Source organism: Calonectris borealis, chromosome 4 (genome assembly GCF_964195595.1).
Source record: "Calonectris borealis chromosome 4, bCalBor7.hap1.2, whole genome shotgun sequence".
NCBI lineage: Eukaryota > Metazoa > Chordata > Aves > Procellariiformes > Procellariidae > Calonectris > Calonectris borealis.
This window is the reverse complement of record NC_134315.1, coordinates 71,428,261-71,446,787: the sequence shown is the minus strand read 5'-3', so window position 1 is coordinate 71,446,787 and position 18,527 is coordinate 71,428,261. Positions and strand designations below refer to the sequence as shown.

General features: G+C 35.6%; 1 protein-coding gene across 7 annotated transcripts in view; it reads right to left on the bottom strand.

Moving 5' to 3' along the window:
* Window positions 1-18,527, bottom strand: part of CLGN (calmegin) — a 29,078-nt gene continuing 10,551 nt past the window's right edge. For 5 of the 7 annotated variants that reach the window (XM_075150099.1, XM_075150102.1, XM_075150100.1 and 2 more), the window contains 12 exons: window positions 17,679-17,820; window positions 16,777-16,858; window positions 14,906-15,098; window positions 12,855-13,044; window positions 12,139-12,252; window positions 11,345-11,501; window positions 9,870-10,085; window positions 8,147-8,266; window positions 7,824-7,965; window positions 5,880-5,957; window positions 3,150-3,253; window positions 1-1,412 (listed from right to left, as the gene is read on the bottom strand). In XM_075150099.1, the coding sequence (XP_075006200.1) occupies window positions 1,332-1,412; window positions 3,150-3,253; window positions 5,880-5,957; window positions 7,824-7,965; window positions 8,147-8,266; window positions 9,870-10,085; window positions 11,345-11,501; window positions 12,139-12,252; window positions 12,855-13,044; window positions 14,906-15,098; window positions 16,777-16,858; window positions 17,679-17,820 (1,619 nt within the window). In that variant the 3' untranslated portion in view covers window positions 1-1,331. The remainder of the gene's footprint in view (window positions 1,413-3,149; window positions 3,254-5,879; window positions 5,958-7,823; window positions 7,966-8,146; window positions 8,267-9,869; window positions 10,086-11,344; window positions 11,502-12,138; window positions 12,253-12,854; window positions 13,045-14,905; window positions 15,099-16,776; window positions 16,859-17,678; window positions 17,821-18,527) is intronic. The other 2 variants (XM_075150104.1, XM_075150105.1) reach the window with 1 other exon arrangement.

The following is an 18,527-nucleotide window of genomic DNA, read 5'->3' as shown; positions in this document are numbered from 1 at the left end:
AGGTCACACAAAATAGAGTCCAATATAATTAACTGTCAAACACTTCAACACAAGCACTTGAAAACACTGGCTTCTTCATTAGGGTTAATTAAGCATTCATTTGTTAGAGACTTCCATGGAATCTTTGCTGACTCGATTTGCTGTGAAAGTATTTCTTTCTTAAGTGAACTAACTTCTTGCCAGACACAAGGAAATCTGTTAGGTTCCCTATGCATTAATGTATTTCTACGTATTTTGAACGTATGACTGCTATTGCTAGCATTTTACATCCTACTAATATTATAAGCAGCTGCCAAGCAGCAAGAGGTTTCTGGTGACTGCAGTTTTATTGCCTGTTTTAATATACAGCTGAACTTTAACAAAACAAAGTTTATTTTACAATATGCAGTTTATTTAAACTATATATGAGAATGCTCAGTTACTCACATCTGTAAAAAACTTAATCCATCAAAAATTCTTATCTATATTAATAAATTTCATGTTAAGCAAGAATTATTAAATATTTTTAGGAGGCAATGTACACTTAGCAAGTATTCTATAAACAGAGGTTATACCACTCTGGCTTGGAACATGAGAATTATAAAAGTTTGAAAAAAAATTATCTGTATATCACTTCTGCAGATTTGATATCTGCATTCAAAAGTAAAACAAGTCACATCAATTACCACTTGTTTTATGAGTATTCTATTTTAAAATATCTTTTAAAAATAAATTATTGTAACCAATGTCTAAAGTGAACAGGTGACCACCCATGTAACAAGATCAACTAAAATAAATAATTTACAATAAAAATTGTTGCTAGCACTACATCATCATACAAAAACCAATTATTGCATTTAGCTCTGCACAGAAAAAAATACCTTTTCTCATAGCAATGTGAACTGCTATAGATGCTACATCTATACTATCATTCTCTTTTAGCTGAAAAGTGTAAACAGCTAATTTTGTGGTACAGCTGCAAAAGCATTATAATTTATTCATGTTTTTAAAAAATATTTAGAGTAAGTTTATCTCCAACTAATACTAATTTCTAGGAATCTTGAAATCTTAAGAATCTTCACCTTAAAACCAGTTGGCCAACTTGTAACTTCACTTTTATTCTGAATTTGAAACATTAGCTAACTCCTCACAGATAGTATTTCTCCTTAAAAAAGGCAATTAAGGAAGTTTGGGAAGGTTAAAAGAGGTTAGAGAATTAAAATAGGAGGTTAAGTAGCAATGAGCCCCCCTTTTTCCTTCAAATCTCAGAAACTTGCACACTGTCAGGCCCACTGAAGTGGCATACCAAAAGTTACTATTCTCTAGATCTACAAATACTAGCTGGAAGTAACTCAGTCCTTTCGTACTCTTCTCTTGCGCACTGATTTCAGCGGACCATCTCCAGAACCTGTGCTTTCATCAGCTTCTTTCATCTGAAAAAAAAAATTAAAAAAAAAAATATTCAGCATTAAAATGTTAAACCAATTTTAATTTAATTATTGAAACTGGCATGTTACTTTCTTCCTCCTCCTGACCCCCCCAATCATATTATCATTAAATGCAACACTTAAGTGATAGGACATTTTTTTTCAACAATACTAATCTAACGATGAATAAAGCGAGTAGAAGACTCTTCCTTTCTATATTTAGAAGGAAGAGAATAGTACATCTAAACTGATGTCAGAAATTTGGTTCTGCCCATTTACTCACTGGTTTAAAAGTGGTGGCTTATTAATGAATTTAGCAACTTCCTTAAAGTGCATCTTATGCTAATTTTAATTTCCACTTCCTAAGCAAGAAGCATTTAAAACATTCTAATTGCTGCCTTTGGAGAGCTACAAATAGAACAAACTGTTCATAAATCAGATGTGTTCTTCTCAGTTTAAAAGTGATTAGCTTACAGAGGCGCATGAAATGGAGTTTCCAGCGTGAACTCCATTCTCAGACAATGCATCGCTTCCTCACTTTCCTGCATCACCTAATGGCAAGCACCTCATTCAGAAGGAGCAGCTCACAGAATGTGGCACAACCTGAGTGAGGACATGGTGTGCATGACATCTCCCAAGTAGGTCACTAGCTAACTCATGACAGAAACTTGTACACCCTGAAAATACCCAGAGAAGAGCAAGCCATAACCTCATTGTGATATCGTGCAATGGCATACACACATTCAGATCTTGTTATTACTTTCACAAAGAGTCACATGCATCTTAATGGTGTTCATTAGATACTGTATTCCTAGGTAAATACACAAGGGAAAAAAAAAAACAAACTTCTTACAGGAACAAGAGGAAGTACTGAATAAGGGATAATTAATGAAGAATTTCAGTGCTGAAACAATGCAACCTCATGCAAGGTACAGTTTCCTAGAGGAGTTTTATATGAAAAGGAGTTAACATTATGTTAAACAACTCCCCTAATCTGGGAAGGGACTCATTTAGGGAGTGACAAGCAGAAGATGACCAACAGAAATGCTATGGGTGGATCTAAAGCGTTTCAGACATACCAGAGTTTCTAAATGAAAGGATAATGAGTAGTTGATGAGCAAGAAAAGCACACACAAATTCCATTCTACAATGTTATTTTCTGAAAAACACTTTATAGATTATCTGGTGACTGGATTAATCTGCACAAGAAAAATGAAACTGCAGGTGCTAAATTCAAAACCAGTATGGTCATTTTGCTTAAAACCTTATTTTGGAATTTAAAAAAAAAAAAAAACAAAACAAAACTGAAAGCTTAAGGTTTTCCTAGGTCTTACTGAAAGGCTACTCGGTTAGAAGCACATGTTCCATCAATTAAGTAGCATGATAAAAAGACTGACATCTACTGCAGCATCCAAATTTTCAAGCCTTGCAATTCATTTGATAACCTGTTAAAAAACTATGCTCCTGTAAAAATGTTTCATGTTTAGAGACCTGCATGATACTATACCTGTATTTTACAATAAATATCACCTCCTAGTCAAAATTACACAGGAAGATACATGTTTCACAAACCTATTCGGAGCATTTGAGGTGTCAAACTCAAATAAAAACACATCCTCACCTCATGATTTGTTTTATGGCTCAACAGAAGAAAACTCTTGTTGTAGGTAACTGGGCTTAGTTAGAAGTGCAATGTTGGACAAGGGCAAAGAGAAAATAGGGGGAAAAAAACCCCAAACTTACCTCATCTTCTGAACCAGATTTATTTGACTTATCACCTTCTTCTTGACTTCCATCTGCAACTTCATCTTCTTCATCAATATCTTCACCTCCTTCACCCTCATCTTCTGCAGAAGAAATTAATTTTACTTTGTAAACAGACCTATATTAAAAATGCACTATATCCAGACACACGAGTAAGAAAAAGAAGCCAGTTTCAGTCTTAGAATGAACTGCTTGTTTACAATAAGCCATAAAAACATCTCTGTGATATAGAGAGTAGAATTCTCATGAATTAGTAGAAATTGATCACTGTCAGATTTAATAACCAATTTTAACAGCTTCACTCTAGCCTCTTTTCACAATAGCACATACTCTCTTCAGACTTGTAAGTGACCAACTAAAATAATGACCTTAAATTGTTTTCCTTCAAAGAAGTCCTCAAATCCAAGTATTGTATTAGACAGTTTTGAGACCAGAGTCCAAAACAGGACAACTCGGGCATCCCAAATCTGACTAAATTCTGACTTAGATAGCAAAGTACAATATCGCAGTTATCAGTCATCCACCATGGGGGATGCCTACATCTTAAGAGAACTCCCCTTTTCAGCAGGGAATTCTTTTGGCATACTGTTTTGTTGAGGGATAAGCAGCTCTGTGCTTACCCCCTTCTTAGGCATTATTGCAATGCAGAAACTAGTCAGAAAAGCACTGTACTCCCCTCAGCTCACTCAAAGTATGTCCAGCTTGCGTACTAGGATAAAACTATTCACAAAAAGCAGTAAGCTTTCTATGAGACCTGGTGTCAGTTTGACCTTTGAACTGACAGTGACTGGAGAGGAAAAAAAAAGTAGTTAAAAAAAAAAGCACCTTTTTACTCTCCAGAATTCCCTGGACAAACTATAGGCTAAGCAACACAGTAGCAGTTTCTACTTTTTCTTACTGAGGCCATGTCGCTGCACTAAAGAGCACTGCATGCACCAAATATTGCGAATTCTAGGCTGCTCTCTGATCAGCACGTAGGTTGCCCTTCTAGGGTAACCAACTCTCTATATTCTGCATATTTTGTGAAGGAAGCCAGACACCCAACTGTTTTGATTTCCACTTAGGGCTTCAGTACTTAGAAGCTGGCACTCCCATGCCTGCATTTCAGGTATCTATGCTCATTATAAGAACTAACCCTCAGCAACCTCAGCATGATTCAAAGAAAAGTTATGGGGTTTGGCAAGTCTCTTCCTTTACTTCAAACTGAGGTCTTGAAGCGCGAATTTCTAGAAATTGAGTACCTTTTGCAATACTTTCTATCAAGAGTAAACAAGAAATCATATCTAAATCTGATAGAAAGGATATAAGATGGCATTTTACAACTTAACAGTCTGTCAGTTAAAAACAGTAATGAAGCAGTGCTCAAGTCTGTCCTTGCCAGGTCATGCCTACATCTCATAAGCACTTCAGCGTTAAAAAAAAACAAACCCAAAAAGCCAACACCCACCCCCTGTTTCAGCTCAGTAAAACTGAAACAAAAGTAACCATATAAATTCAGATGGTAGTCACGTATAAGATGCAACTCTCCCAATTCTTGGTGACGAAAATCTAGAAAATCCTAATTTATTAAAATATTTGAGACTTCTGTAGGAGTACCAAAAAACTTTGCCTACAGTATAGCTATAAATTGAGCCAAACAGTTCATAACAATTAGTGAAGCTCTAAGAAATTACTTTTCCCATCTGTAAATATACCTGATATGGGTCTACAATAATATGTCTCTGCTATTGTTATCAAAAGGAGAAATAGGACAAAACAATGGAGATCATAGTTTAAGATAGATGTAGACAAAGATTTCTGTTCTAAAAATAAGCCCTTAACAGAAGAGCTTGGCAAAAATTCACAAAGCCTTTGCTCATATTCTAATGAAGAGATTAGAAATTTTAAATGATGCAAATCCAGCACCTCCCGTAAGTACTAGTTTCAATAGAGGGGAAAAAACAAACCAAACCAAAAAACTTCAGACATCAGAAGTAGTAAACGGCAGAACTGGACAACTATACTATTTAAAATTATTAATTTTAATTTAGTCTAATATTAATTTAAATGGTATTTCATATAAATAAGTGTATTCACAAATAAGGTTCAGACTGTGCCCCTGAAATTCCATTTCTTGTCAACATTCTTCTACTTCCTGGAATATTTTTCTAGAGGGCAAGGAAAGCAAGAAAACAAAGCAGATGAGCAGACAAGTCAAGGACACATCATCCTTTAGCAGTGCCACAAAAATTAACAGAACAAAATAAAACAGTAAATCCCATGGACAACGCCCTTCAAGAAGCACTCTGCCAGCAACTCATTCTCACTGGAGCCAAAGAAATCTACAAGTGTTTCTGAAATTTGCTGTTGTGCCACGCTTTTTCTTCTTTATTTTTTCTTTTTTTTAATAGCCCCATGATAACATGTGGATCTCAAGCCATTCAGTATTCCACAGCTCAAACCCTGTTACCTTCAACTCCAGAAAACAAAGAAACAGATAATGGCTATAAAGGACTTGTAAAGATTATTAGGATCCAAAGAGACTAACAGAAAATATTTATGACTACAGATACCAACTGAAAAATCTCAGAGGAAACACATCCGTGTCTGATGAAAGCTGGCATCCATCAGCTTGAAGTTCTACCATCAACAAGGAAGCAGAGGGGAAAAAAACCAGAAAGGACAGACCATTTTCAAGTCCTGGCCCAAATTACTTCCCTTTCACAGTACCTGAAGGAGGAGCCTTCCTTCCCATCTTCTTTGTATCCTTTATAAGCTCTCTTTTTGTCTCCTCCATTTCTCTTCTCTCTGTAGCAAAAAGAATCAGCAGAAGGAGGCAGAAGACAAATTCTCTAATGCTTTCAGATACGAAGAGGTAAAAGAGTGATAGAAAAAAAGGGAAGATTTCAACCTGCAAACGTAAAAGGTGGCAGGAAGCTAAGCAATTCTTCCTAAAGAAAGAGAAACCAGGAAGTCCTATGACAGCAAAGTGTAATCCTTCCCTCTGAAGCCTAGAATTTACTTGAAAACCTTGCAATAGTTATACAAAAGCTATGTTAGTTTTACTCTGTGTTCAATCTAGTAACGAAAAGTAAAGGTCTAAAATGGAACATACTTTTGAAACATCATGAACAGCTGTTCCAAGTGGAATTCTTTAAAAAAGTCATGGAAGGTAAACAGTGTTCCTCTGCGATTGCCTGGATCTTCTTTCTAACATTCAAACACACACTTTAACTTATTATTTATTAAGCGATGTGTTGTAATTAACTAAATTAACTGACTGACTTAACAGAAGGATATTGGAATTCAAGTATCTCAGACAGCCTTGCAACAGTAGCATACTAGGTACAAAACATCTACGATCTGCATCAAGACTGGGTAAAAGAAAAGAGGTTCTGTAATTCAGGAGCAAAGAGCAGGGAAAGTACAGTAAGGTCAAAAGGAAAATGTAGGAGGATAATAGTGCTGAAATGCTGTACCTACAATTTATGCTAATGTAAAAAATACACATATCATAACTAAAATAATTAAATGCCTAGGTAAGGCTCTCGAATGGTAAGTTTGGTGTGGCAAGCATTGTGCCAACAACGTACTCAATTCTGTAAGTACTGGCATGGGAACATCTGATGCTGAGTAAACTTTTAAGTCATGCAGGCAGAAGCCATCAGCACTCATGGAACATAGTGCAGAGATGGACAAAACCCACAAAGTTTCAGTCAGTAATGCAAAGTGATGTCAGTACTAAGAAAAAAAAACAACCCATGAATGTCTGCTAGGTTTCTAACTTTCCATGCCAGTCACTTCTCACTTTCTTTGTTCCTACTAAGGAAGAGTGAAGTAAGAGGCAGAATCTGGCAGAGGTCTAAGGCTAAGGATTTTCTCATGGCAGCCAAGGTAATGCGCTATGAGTTAGGCGATTTGCTTTTTATTCATTACAATAGACTCAGGGAAATGCTAACAGAACATAAAAGCCATAGCTGAATAGTGCCAGTAATCTTTGACACAGTAACACAAGATTATTTTATTCTTAGATGCCAAAGTATAGCTCAACCTACTGAATCGTTGATTTCTCCCTTGGGCAAGCAGGACAGACCTCTGCAGGCATACAATGCGTTGCTAGAAAGCAACACAAAGGAAGCAGCAGACTTCAGTATTTCAAGTCTACTGTATTTTCAGGCTTTAATAGAGTTACTAAAATCAGTGACCAACAGAATAGTTCAAGGTACAGCCCTCCCACAGAGGAGTAAGCAGAAAGACTTATGTTAAAAGATTTAAAGCTATTGCAGAAACATTTTAAAGACAACAATGTGACTTTAACCAATTCAGGTACATATATCTGAACCATTCAGATGTGTTCAATATATGAAATATTTAGAAGGGAGAAAATACGCATCACTGTCTACAAACATAAAAAGACTGTTGGGAGCACGGTAATTTCTCGAAAGTGAAAAAATACTGAGAAGAGCCTTTCTTTCTGCTTGTATTTATCAAAGAGCTATTAGCCATGGAATGCCACTCGCTGGAGGTTGTCAAAGGGAAAAGGAAGACTCAGAGCAAGGCAGATTTTGTATATTCTAAGATAACTGGTTGTAATTATTGACAATGCAATCCATGAACTAGTCCTATTCATGTCTTTATATTTAATCAAACTGCAAGCTGGTTTGCTCATCTTACCATCTTCAGCAGTATCTTCTTTTTCTTTTTCTTCTTCTAATTCTATTTCATCATCTTCTAACTCTCTCTCTTGTTTTAGTTCTCCCTTTGTAACTGGCTTAGATATATCAGTTTTTTTGAAGTCAGTATCTTCATCTGTTTTCTACAACAAATTAAAAATCAATTTATATTTAAACTCAAATTAAGAATTAAATACAACAGCCACTGTAAGCTAAGTAATATCAATGGCATATTAAAAGTGCATATTGTTGCACAGATACTAAGAGTTTTCAAATAAAGTATAAGAATAAAACCAAATAAAAAATATAGTAAATTTCTCTAACCTTTGCTGGCCAGCAGAACAACACACCTAGACCAACAGGGAGAGCAAGAGTCAAGATGTAAAGAACCCAGAGCCACGGGTGGTCTTCTGCAGCAGTCACCAGTTGACTAAACATACCAGGCTATATTAAAAACAATTAAAAAAAAAAAAAAAAAGGAAGATTTTGTGTTTACATCCCTCTCAACACTTCAGTAAGTTTATAAAGTGTATTGTATATATTTTAAGCTTTATGTTGTCCAAAGAAACCCCTTCTTTACCTTTGCTTTTTAATGACTAAAACAATATTGGATTTCAATACTAGTAAAGTAACAACTTGACAGATTGCAAATAATTAGCAGGTGCTAAACAAGAAGGAACAAACCTGGTACTCCAATCATACTAGACTGGCCACTACTCAATTCTGTAAAGCGACATTTGGAGTCTTGGCAACCTCACACTTTACACCCTTCTCAGCTACTGTATTTTTTCCCCACGCTGTGCTAACTCAGCTGAAAGCTCCCAAAGCATCAAGAACCTCAGAGCAGCAGCCAGCCTCCTGAAGAGCAATGTTTTGCTCCACCTGCACTACCGCGTTCCGTCCTCTGACAGCCAATTATTCAGGGAGTAAATTGTCCTCCCAGCCCAGTTCTGACTTACACAGCAGAGGTAGGTAGGCAAGCGCCTGGTTCAGTAAGACCTCTGGAAAGGATGCATCAGCAACTAAGGTCGGAAGTTTGAGAGGCACAGTGGAGTGAGGGGACTCAAGGGAATATTTTTTGCTATTGTGTGTACAGGTATAGATGCAGGTCCAAACATAAACCCAAACATTTCAGAGAAGGGCAAGGTTGTAGGAGGAGGCAGCTTTCCTAATTGCATGGGCAGATACGCTGTTGCTACTTGCTGATCCTATGACAAACAGCAGCTGTCAGGAACTGGCCACATTTGCCACCAACCCATCATTTCTTTCCCACAACTGCAGGCCTGCTCTTGCCACTCAATCAAAGAAAATACAGGACTATTAGAAAGAAACTGTAGTCGGTAAAGGCAGCCACTAGAGGGGCCCACGATCCCGTACATCAGGACAAGTTCATCCTACAGCATAGGAAAGAGATCGAGAAAAAAATCTGGCAGCTGGCCAAGTGCAGTATACAAACAAAATGTGGATGCAGGCATAGAAACAGAAGAACAGATGCAGCTCCATAAACATACGTGCATTATTTTCAGAGCTGCATAATATACATCTACACAGCCAGAAGCCTAAAATTATTAAATAATTATAAAAATTATTAATTATTAAAATGTTCATGCATAAAAACACATGGCTATTTATCTATTACTCACAGGAGGGAAACATCTAAAGAATATATATATAATGCAGTTAGCCACAAGTGAAAAGAAAAAAAAAAAAGAAAAAAAAAGGTCTTTGAGTGTAAGTAACTCAGCTTCCATTTGCTGACAGGTACTGAATTTCTAGTATCACCATGAACAGCAGAAGACTCATTAAATATAATGAAGCCAATTTCTCACTAGGTGTTTAAGTAAAATGTTGTACCCTTTTAATTTCAAGAGGATATTGATCTGGGCAAGGTAAAAAGCCAAACTACAAGAAAAAAAAACTATCATAGTTATTCAGCAAGCTTATTAATTGCAGACAAATTAATGTTCTGTCAGCATTAATTGACAGAAAATTCTTCCAACATCTTCCTCACTACTTTTGGCTATCAAGAACATAGTAAAGCTTATACCTCATTAGCACTTGCTACTAATTTCTTCAAGCCCCAGCCATCTGCTGCCCAACGATCTGCTACTTCTTTTTCTGAACATATAATGAAGTTATCAAAGTAGATATCAGACGTCATAGACCAGAGTTCTAAACCAATAGCACTGACAGTGGTCATCTCAAACGGGTGAAGATCTTCAAAATAGTCTGGGTTCGGTATTTTCCGAGGGCTCCAGATTCCCTTTTAAGGAAAAAAAATGTAATCACATTACCTATACCTCACTAAAAACAAACTGTGAAACAAATTTTAAAATACTTAGAACTTCCCAACTATTTTAAATGCATTATTTAAAAAGACAAGTAGTAGAGTTTAGCCTACATAAAAACAGAATTGGAAATAGCCTATAGGATTTTGGCAGATGGGTCTCAATTTTCCGGCTTAGGGCAGACCTCTTAAAATTAATTTTTTTTGTCCATACAGTGTTACAGTAATAACTGACTGTACAAAGTATCTCCGTTCTTCTGGTACTGGTGATTCCAAGCACAGTCTTTATAAACTTCCTAGAGTAAGTCTAGGAAACAAACTTCCTAATACTGCAGGAAAATAAGACATCGGTATTACTTCTTCCTCTAGTCTCTCCTTATGTAATATACAGTTTTGGCTTTTGTTCATCAACATAGCATACACATTTTTGTAAGGGCACTGGTCAATACTTTGTGGCCAGTGATGGAATCTTCTGAGGTAAGCATCTATTGTCTGGTGGCCTAAGACTGCAGGGGAACTACATCCCGTGATCCACACGGTCCCTTACAGTGTGTATATATATGTGTATATATAAAATATAAATATAAATTTTTTATGTAACCAGAAGAGTTAGGGAAAATTTTAGGGAAGGAAAATTCAGCCTTATGATACCTGTGCAAACTAGAGCCAAATTTTGTTTACAAACGTGCTTAGGCTCAGAGAAATCAGATTCAAGTACTCCCCAGCCATAATTAATACAAAGTAACTCTCTTTAATATCCAACTGGTTACCTCGTATCTGGGAGGGAGGAGGGAATTTAATTATCCAAAATCCATGCTTCCACTAAAATTGAACTAGTAAGTCAATCTGCTTACTGAATGGTTTCATTTTTTTAATAAAAAAAAATTGTTCATTTAAAAGACTTAAAACAAACAAAAAAGAGAAATATTTCATTAAATGATAACATAATTCAGAATACAATTCAGAGCATATTAAATAAGTGGTACCAGTGCAAATCGTTGCAAAAGCAACAGGGAAATTGTTTTAATACAGGAAGCATTTCTATTTTCCAGTATACTTAAAGAAAAAAAAAAGCACATTAAATACAAAAAAGCTCAAAATGTTTAGTGAGGGTATTCAGACTCATTCTAAAATATAAATAAACTGTAAAAAAGCCTAGATAAATATACTACTTTGACTTGCCTGCTCTGTTCAACTCTGTATCTTTTAACAACGACCTACAATATTGCTCTTACCTGATAGTTAGGATTATCTATCATAGGTGCTTTCCATTTTCCTTTATAGTTTGGGTTATTCTTCATGGGACGCACCCAGTGTCCACAACCAGGTGCAGTCTCACACTTTGGATTAGGTATCTGAGGGGCTTCCCACTCCCCATCCATTTCTTCATCCCTACAGAAAAAAAAGAAAAGAAAAATTACAAACAACTGATTTGAGATCAGACTGGTCTGAACACTAGCAGTCAGTCTGAAGTTAGGGTCCATACACATTTTGTTATAACAACCTCAGAATTTTGACCAGCTCACAGAATTTACCCAACAGTATAAACACTAATTTTTTTTTTTTTATGGAGTGCTACATCCCTTTTTTTTTTTTAAAGGTCACATGTTCATAACTACCACAGCATGATTGAATGCAACTGTATTCCTGCATCTGCAGACAGCTTGAAACACTTCTCCATAAGATGCTTAAAGATCTCTTTGAGACTATTACATGATGATTTCAGGTTATCAACTTAAACTGCTTCATGGCTTAACATTGCAGCAAATTCTTTCAAAGGGGTCCTTCATATTCTGTTTTTGTTTATATATCTTCAGAAAACAAAAGGCAATTGACATGAACATGTTTTTCTGTAAGTAGCCTCCCAAAACAACAAGTATTTGGCCATACCTTACACATTCCAACTTACCACCTCAAAAGACAGTGAGATTTGGATTGATTTCTGATTCACAACTCAATTTGCCACAGAGAATAGGCAGGCTTATAGCAAGACACGTTAACAACCTGCACTTACTGATCAATTTCTTACCAGTCCTTTGGTTTTTTTGCATTAGGATCTGGAACATACTGTGGTTCATCATCAAGCCATCCCTCAGGCTTAACAGCATCAGGATCTTCTATTTTGGAAGGCTCATTTTCATCCCTTCAATTACAGACTTATGTTAGAAAATACAGCAGCCCAACATTGAACCAATGTTCTGTTCAGAGGACTGTAACTGGCATGAAAGGGATGATTTTCAAAGGCACAACAGAATTAGACACGCTGATCATGGAAATTAGACATCCAAGTATCTGTTTATAAATATTTGAATTATATTTACACTGTTTCAAAGTAGTACTTAGCCCAGAAATTGCTGCCATCAATTGGCAGGTGTCAGTCAGGTCTTCCCATTAAGTTTTTCCCTCTTCTTCCCTCAGGAAGTTCACACAGAAGAAAGCAGAAATCATTGGTGTAAATTAAGACTATATGGTGAAAAAACACCCCTCTTCCTAATCTTTCAGTTACAATAATCTTATTATTAATTGCAACCATAGAGGGTACAAATCAGCAAAAAGCACAATTATTTCTTTCCTTAGAAGATGACCAGATCCTTGTACCCACCTCAGTTATGTTTTCAAACTTCAGTGCTTTTAGTAGTGAAACATATCCCAATTGTCATTAGCAAAAAACAAAATAAAAACATATCTTTCAAATGAATAACCTGCATGTAAAAGGTATTGTACAGATAAAAATGTTCTCCTTACCAGTCATCTGGTTTGACAGCATTTGGATCAGGTATTTTTGGTCTCTCATCCCAATCATCAGGCTTCTTATCACTAGGATCCTCTATTTCTTTGGGAGGGTTTACTGGAGGAACCATATCCTCAAGAAGACTTCCCTTACTGACAACCGATTGGTCAATTAAGATTTCAAATGTATCATCTGGTTTTAGCACTAAATTGAAGAAATTTGTATTAAAAGAAATCCATTTTACAAATATCTTTAACCAAAACCTATATAATAAACACAGACTTAGACAAATAACGGCAAACAGGATCCTCACTAGCAGAGCAGGAGACAGACTCCCCACCCAGGTACTGGATCTGGACACAAAACATTAAAGTTGCTACTGTGGGGATGTACAACCAGTATCAGGCCCCCAAAAATGAAACCTCTAGCAAATTCAATTGCTGAAACACATCCAAGCACATTCTAAGAAATTTTTCAAAAACCTACCACTTGGCCAAAATTCTGCTTTATTTATTTATTTAAAAACACAGACAATGAAAGATAAACCTCTGCCCCAAAAGGCATCTCTGCTACCAAATTACAATTTCACACCTGAAAGCATGGAAACACAAGAACTGCGTCAGTAACACAGCCGAAGGATCATCAAAGCCATATTTTTTCTGATTCAAATCTGACAGCCATTTCCCTCAAATGCCAGACTGCAAACACAGAAAATGCTCTTCAAATGTTTAAGTATTTTAGCAAGCGTGAGTAACTGAGAAGCCAGGGTCACAGAACTGAGCAATGTCAGACTCAGTAACAGACGTTGTATCCAGATCCATTTCTAACAACCAGTGAGCACACTTTAAGTGCTTAACAAGTATATTCAAATGTCCACAACGAAGATTATTAATTCAAAGTAAATACTATTCCACTTTCATGACAGTTTTATAAAAAAGGGTGATGAAAACCAGTGTAACAGTCTTGCAATGACAGTTTGATAATATCTAATGAAGCTCTTGCAGCTTGAGTTTTCAACAGTATTAAAATATCCATAAATGCAAAAATTAACCCCCCATATCACTTTAGATAGAACAGATTTTTATACTTATGTTATCAGTCACATAATGCATTAGAATCACACACCTCTATGGAGTCTATTTGAACAATTATAACAGAATAAATGCAATCCAAGTTTAAGTATCTTTAAACATAATTTATAACGAACAGCCCAAATACAGGAACACATGAATACCACAAGAACAGTGGTTTTTTTCACTTATTCCTATTATCTAGAAGTGAAAGTTTGCTATGGCACACCACGGTAATTTATTTTAAAGAACAGTAAGCTTGCCCATGGCACAGCAGTTGAACATGCCTTCCATTATTATTCAATGGAAGTTCAAAAGTGCAGTCAATTTTGCTGGATTTGCAATATGCCATGGATTAGCCCATTCTTCTCTGATTATTTATTCTTCCTCAGAAATTAGAAAAAGGGCGGAAAAAAGAACTAAGAAATTAAATTTTCATCTCTGCTATACTGTTCATTGGTACAGAAAGAGATGTCACATGAATTAAACCCAGTCCATACTCATTCATCTTCAGAGAGTGCAGAAACATATCTGTTCATGCACACTGCTGCAGATGCAGGTGTTAGTGAGAACTCTTAACACGTGGAGGAGAGTTGTGTGAATTTCTGTGAACTCTGATGCCTTCCTAGAATATTGGACGGTTGTGGGTTTTTTAATGTCTTTCTTAACAAAAACATTTTTATCATAATAAGTACTGAAAGTATTAATCAATTCTTCACACTAAAGGCTGGCCAGGGCTGCTATGTTTTTTCCTGTAATTGAATATTAAACAGCAGCATTTCAAAGCTACTTTTATGTCCTGCAGTTAAGCTCAGTCATTAAATCATTTAAGCCCAGTCATGAAATCATTTAAGCCCAAATTGTTAAGCAACCACCCCTCAGAATTAACGGACTATTATAACCAAAAAAGCAGACTCAAATACAAAGCTTCAGTGGACAAAAACACATTTTTAATCTCTCCTTTCCAATTTAAACTTGTAAGAATGAAACAATACCGAGAGTATATAGATGCGTCTTCTTGTCCAAATAGAATTTTTTTAGGTCTATGTCAGGACGTTTTGCATGTTTTTCATCATATTCTCCAGTTTTAGGACTCTTATGTCTGAAGATAAAGTGTAGTTTGTAATCTTCTCCACATTTATCTGGTCCAAACATAATAGTATAAGGTGTTTTGTCAAAAAAGTATTCCTGTAGAAGCAAGAAAGCTGAGCATGTGTTATACTGTACATTTTATGAAGTCATTTTGGGTACTTCTTTTCCTTGATGTTGTGTCATACAGCATAGTTACCTTTTTCGAAAAGGTAACTGAAAACTGGTAAGGTAAATCATGAAAGAAACGGAACAGTCCTCTTGAGTTGCTGGATGCCCTCTGTTCTTAGGGAATGGACTAACCATAGAGATCACTTAAGCCTCTTCAAAGGAAGATGAATATACTTATTTAGACCTTAGCCTTATGTTAAGTGGAAATGCCTGTCACAAATCAAAACACCCAAGTATCTATAACCTTCTACAAACATTACACTAAAAGATGGCAGGGAACTAGTTACTGTTCTTCATATCAATTTTATTTTTCAATAAAGATAAAACCCAGGATATTATCATCTGGTATTTTATCAGTCGTCTTGCTCCACATTAAATAACAGCAACAAACAACCCTGAAAATATCAGGTATAGTTATTCTCCTTCAGAGTATGTTGCAGCAAGCTGTTTAGATATGTCAGTGTTTTTCAACTATTTATATGATTTTTGTATTTGGAATATGCAGTAACATGCTGCCTTATATTCTTACGCAATTGCTTGAAGGAAGACCACCTCTTGATGCCTGGAAGTTTTCTTCTTGAAAGATATATTCTGACATAAGTGTACTGTTTGAAAAAAGTCATTCACTTTTTAAATGCAAAGTGACACATTTCCACTTTATGCACTACAGAAGTGCATGTATTTTAAGTTTGGTCCCTTTTACAACATTCAACAGTCTTAGGAAAATGTCACTGCTAAGAATTAACAATAATTAACTGACTATTCTGATAGCAATAAGCATACATACAGCATTGAGACATGCCCAATTTTGACGTTAAAAAAAACAAGAAAGAGAGAACATTGACTCTTTTAAGTTACCTCATCACACAGCCAGTGAAACTCCAAAAACGGTACAGGATGAATTGTAAGCCAGGCCATAAACAGGCAAATTTTGCATTTGCTGTCTTCTAGTTTACCTTCTAGTAAGACCAACATACTAAGGCACTTATTAATTTTTCACACTTGATCATTCAGACCTTTTCCTGGGAATTGATTCTCCATCACTTTCAGTTTCTAAATCCAAGTTGCGGCCCTTTCTAAGATGCCACGTTGTGTGCCATGCAGTAAAAAAATTGTTTCACAAGTTACGAGTTGAGATTCTATGGCTTCTATTATTGCAGAAAGTCAGACTAAACAGACACAAAAGTCCTTTGTCCCGGATATAAGGCACCACTCATGCAGAACTAAGAGGAGTACGTTAATCACAGCAAACTCTTCATTCTAACCTTCTGAAATTCATGGAGATTTCTTGTGTGAATATAGATCTTAATAGCTTACTTTAAGTTTTAGACTACCTAGAAGTTTCATTAAAATAAGCTGAAATTGTAACAAGAATAACATTATCAAACATTCCAGTAGTAAAAAATGCACAACTCCAAAGGTTTTGTGTATATATAATAAATTATGTGTATATTATTATCTTGCTCAATCTTCTGCTTAAACATTTGAAAAGCTTTTTAAGAATTTAGGATGCATTAGGAATTAATTTCTTACTGACATTTCACAAAAACAATTATGCATTCTTCAAATGAACAACTGATAGCAAACGTTAAGTAAGAGGACATACCAGATTCAAGTCATCACTACTGGAGAGAAGTTTAATATATGCACCACCACAGTCAATGCCTTCTTGAAAATTCACTTCGTATCTGGGCAAAGAGCAAGTTAAAAAAAACATTCCAAGTATCATACAAATACAAATCAACTTCTAATCTGCAGTCCTAATTATGAATACATTACAACTGTATATTAGTCACTATTGTCAAAACACTTCTACTTGACCAAAAGGTTTTAATTGCCACACAAGCTAATATAGCAGCCATGTCAGTCAAAAAACGCAATTGCTACAGTTGGTATCCCCAGTAAGAAAAGTTTCAAGGTGGTATCAACCAACATGCACACATCAAAGTGAAGTAGAAATGTGCAAGAGTTCTAGAAAGTTTGTGCCATCTTTGAAACTGCCCGTATGACGCACTGAATTAGCCAGAGGAGTTATCTGTGTATGTCTGCAAGTACAACAAAGCAAGTCTGAATATCAGAAAAAAGTAGTCATATTGCCATGGTGCTCATCATCACTAATATTCCTATAATGCGTTCAAGATTCAAGTTGCTTTTACGGAGCTACACAGAAGTATTCTGTAAGTGGAAAAGCACTGTACTCAAACTACATATGATTTAGATCTTTTAGAGTATGACTGAAAATTAATTAGCTTTTCCAGCAATCTTATAAAATATTATTTCTGTCCAAAAATACTTCAAAAGAATTTAAATATCACTTCTTAACACTTGTACTACAATCTTACTTGATTATTAAATCATTCACACTTAGAGTTCTGATAGCTCTGGATAGGATAGGTCAATGCTATATAGAAGTCAGTATTTTTCTACAGGGATTCACATTACCTTCTTGACTTAAAGATTTTAATAATAATAATAAATATTAAGTAAAAAATTTGAGGGATTACTTACTGAACAATCAAAGGTTTATTATCGAAAATAAATGCCTTTGTTAGCATAGCTGATATTGCGTGATGCTTTGCCACCGATTTTAACACTAATCCTCTGTCTCCAGGCACTGTGTTTTCTTTCAGCTCTTCTACTTCCCATCTTCCTAAAACACACACACAGAGCCTTTGAAAAAAACGGAGGCTGAAGTAAAGAAATCATAGCCTTGTTGAAAGCAAAGAGTTAACAGCAAATAAAGACTAGTTGCCAAAGAAGGGAAGAAATCTTGACATCTGATGTCAAAAAAGTTAAACAATAATCATCCAATTCATTACTGGTAATTCTACCATGGATACAAAACATTACTCAAGTCCAGCTTACGCTTCCCCAAACTAACTGCTATACAGCACTCAAATACAAAAAAAGCATTCATGGTACACAAATTTGCTGCTCACATCTTTCTATCAAATCAGTGACAGAATGTTTTAACCAGCACTTTTCAAGAATTAGAAACCACTAGAATTCCAGCTCTACAGTTAGATGATAAAATAAAAACTGTGTCATGCCAAAGATCTATCTAACCCAATGTTCTGGATCAGAAAGCAAGGAGGAAAGAAAGCTTAGGGAAAAAGATTGGAAGTAGTTGTAACAACAAGAAGTGACAAGCTTTTTCTTTTTTTTTCCCCAAGTAGCTGTTTCTACAGCAGTAAAAATCCCAGTTTCATAACTGTTATAGCCAAAAGAAAGAAAATTATCAAAATCTCAGTTTTATGTGTAAAACAATTTTCCAACTAAAAAAAACCACCAGCCATGGACTCCAAAGTAGGAAAGAACCACATCCTTACCATAATCTTCATAAACCAATGAAATTGA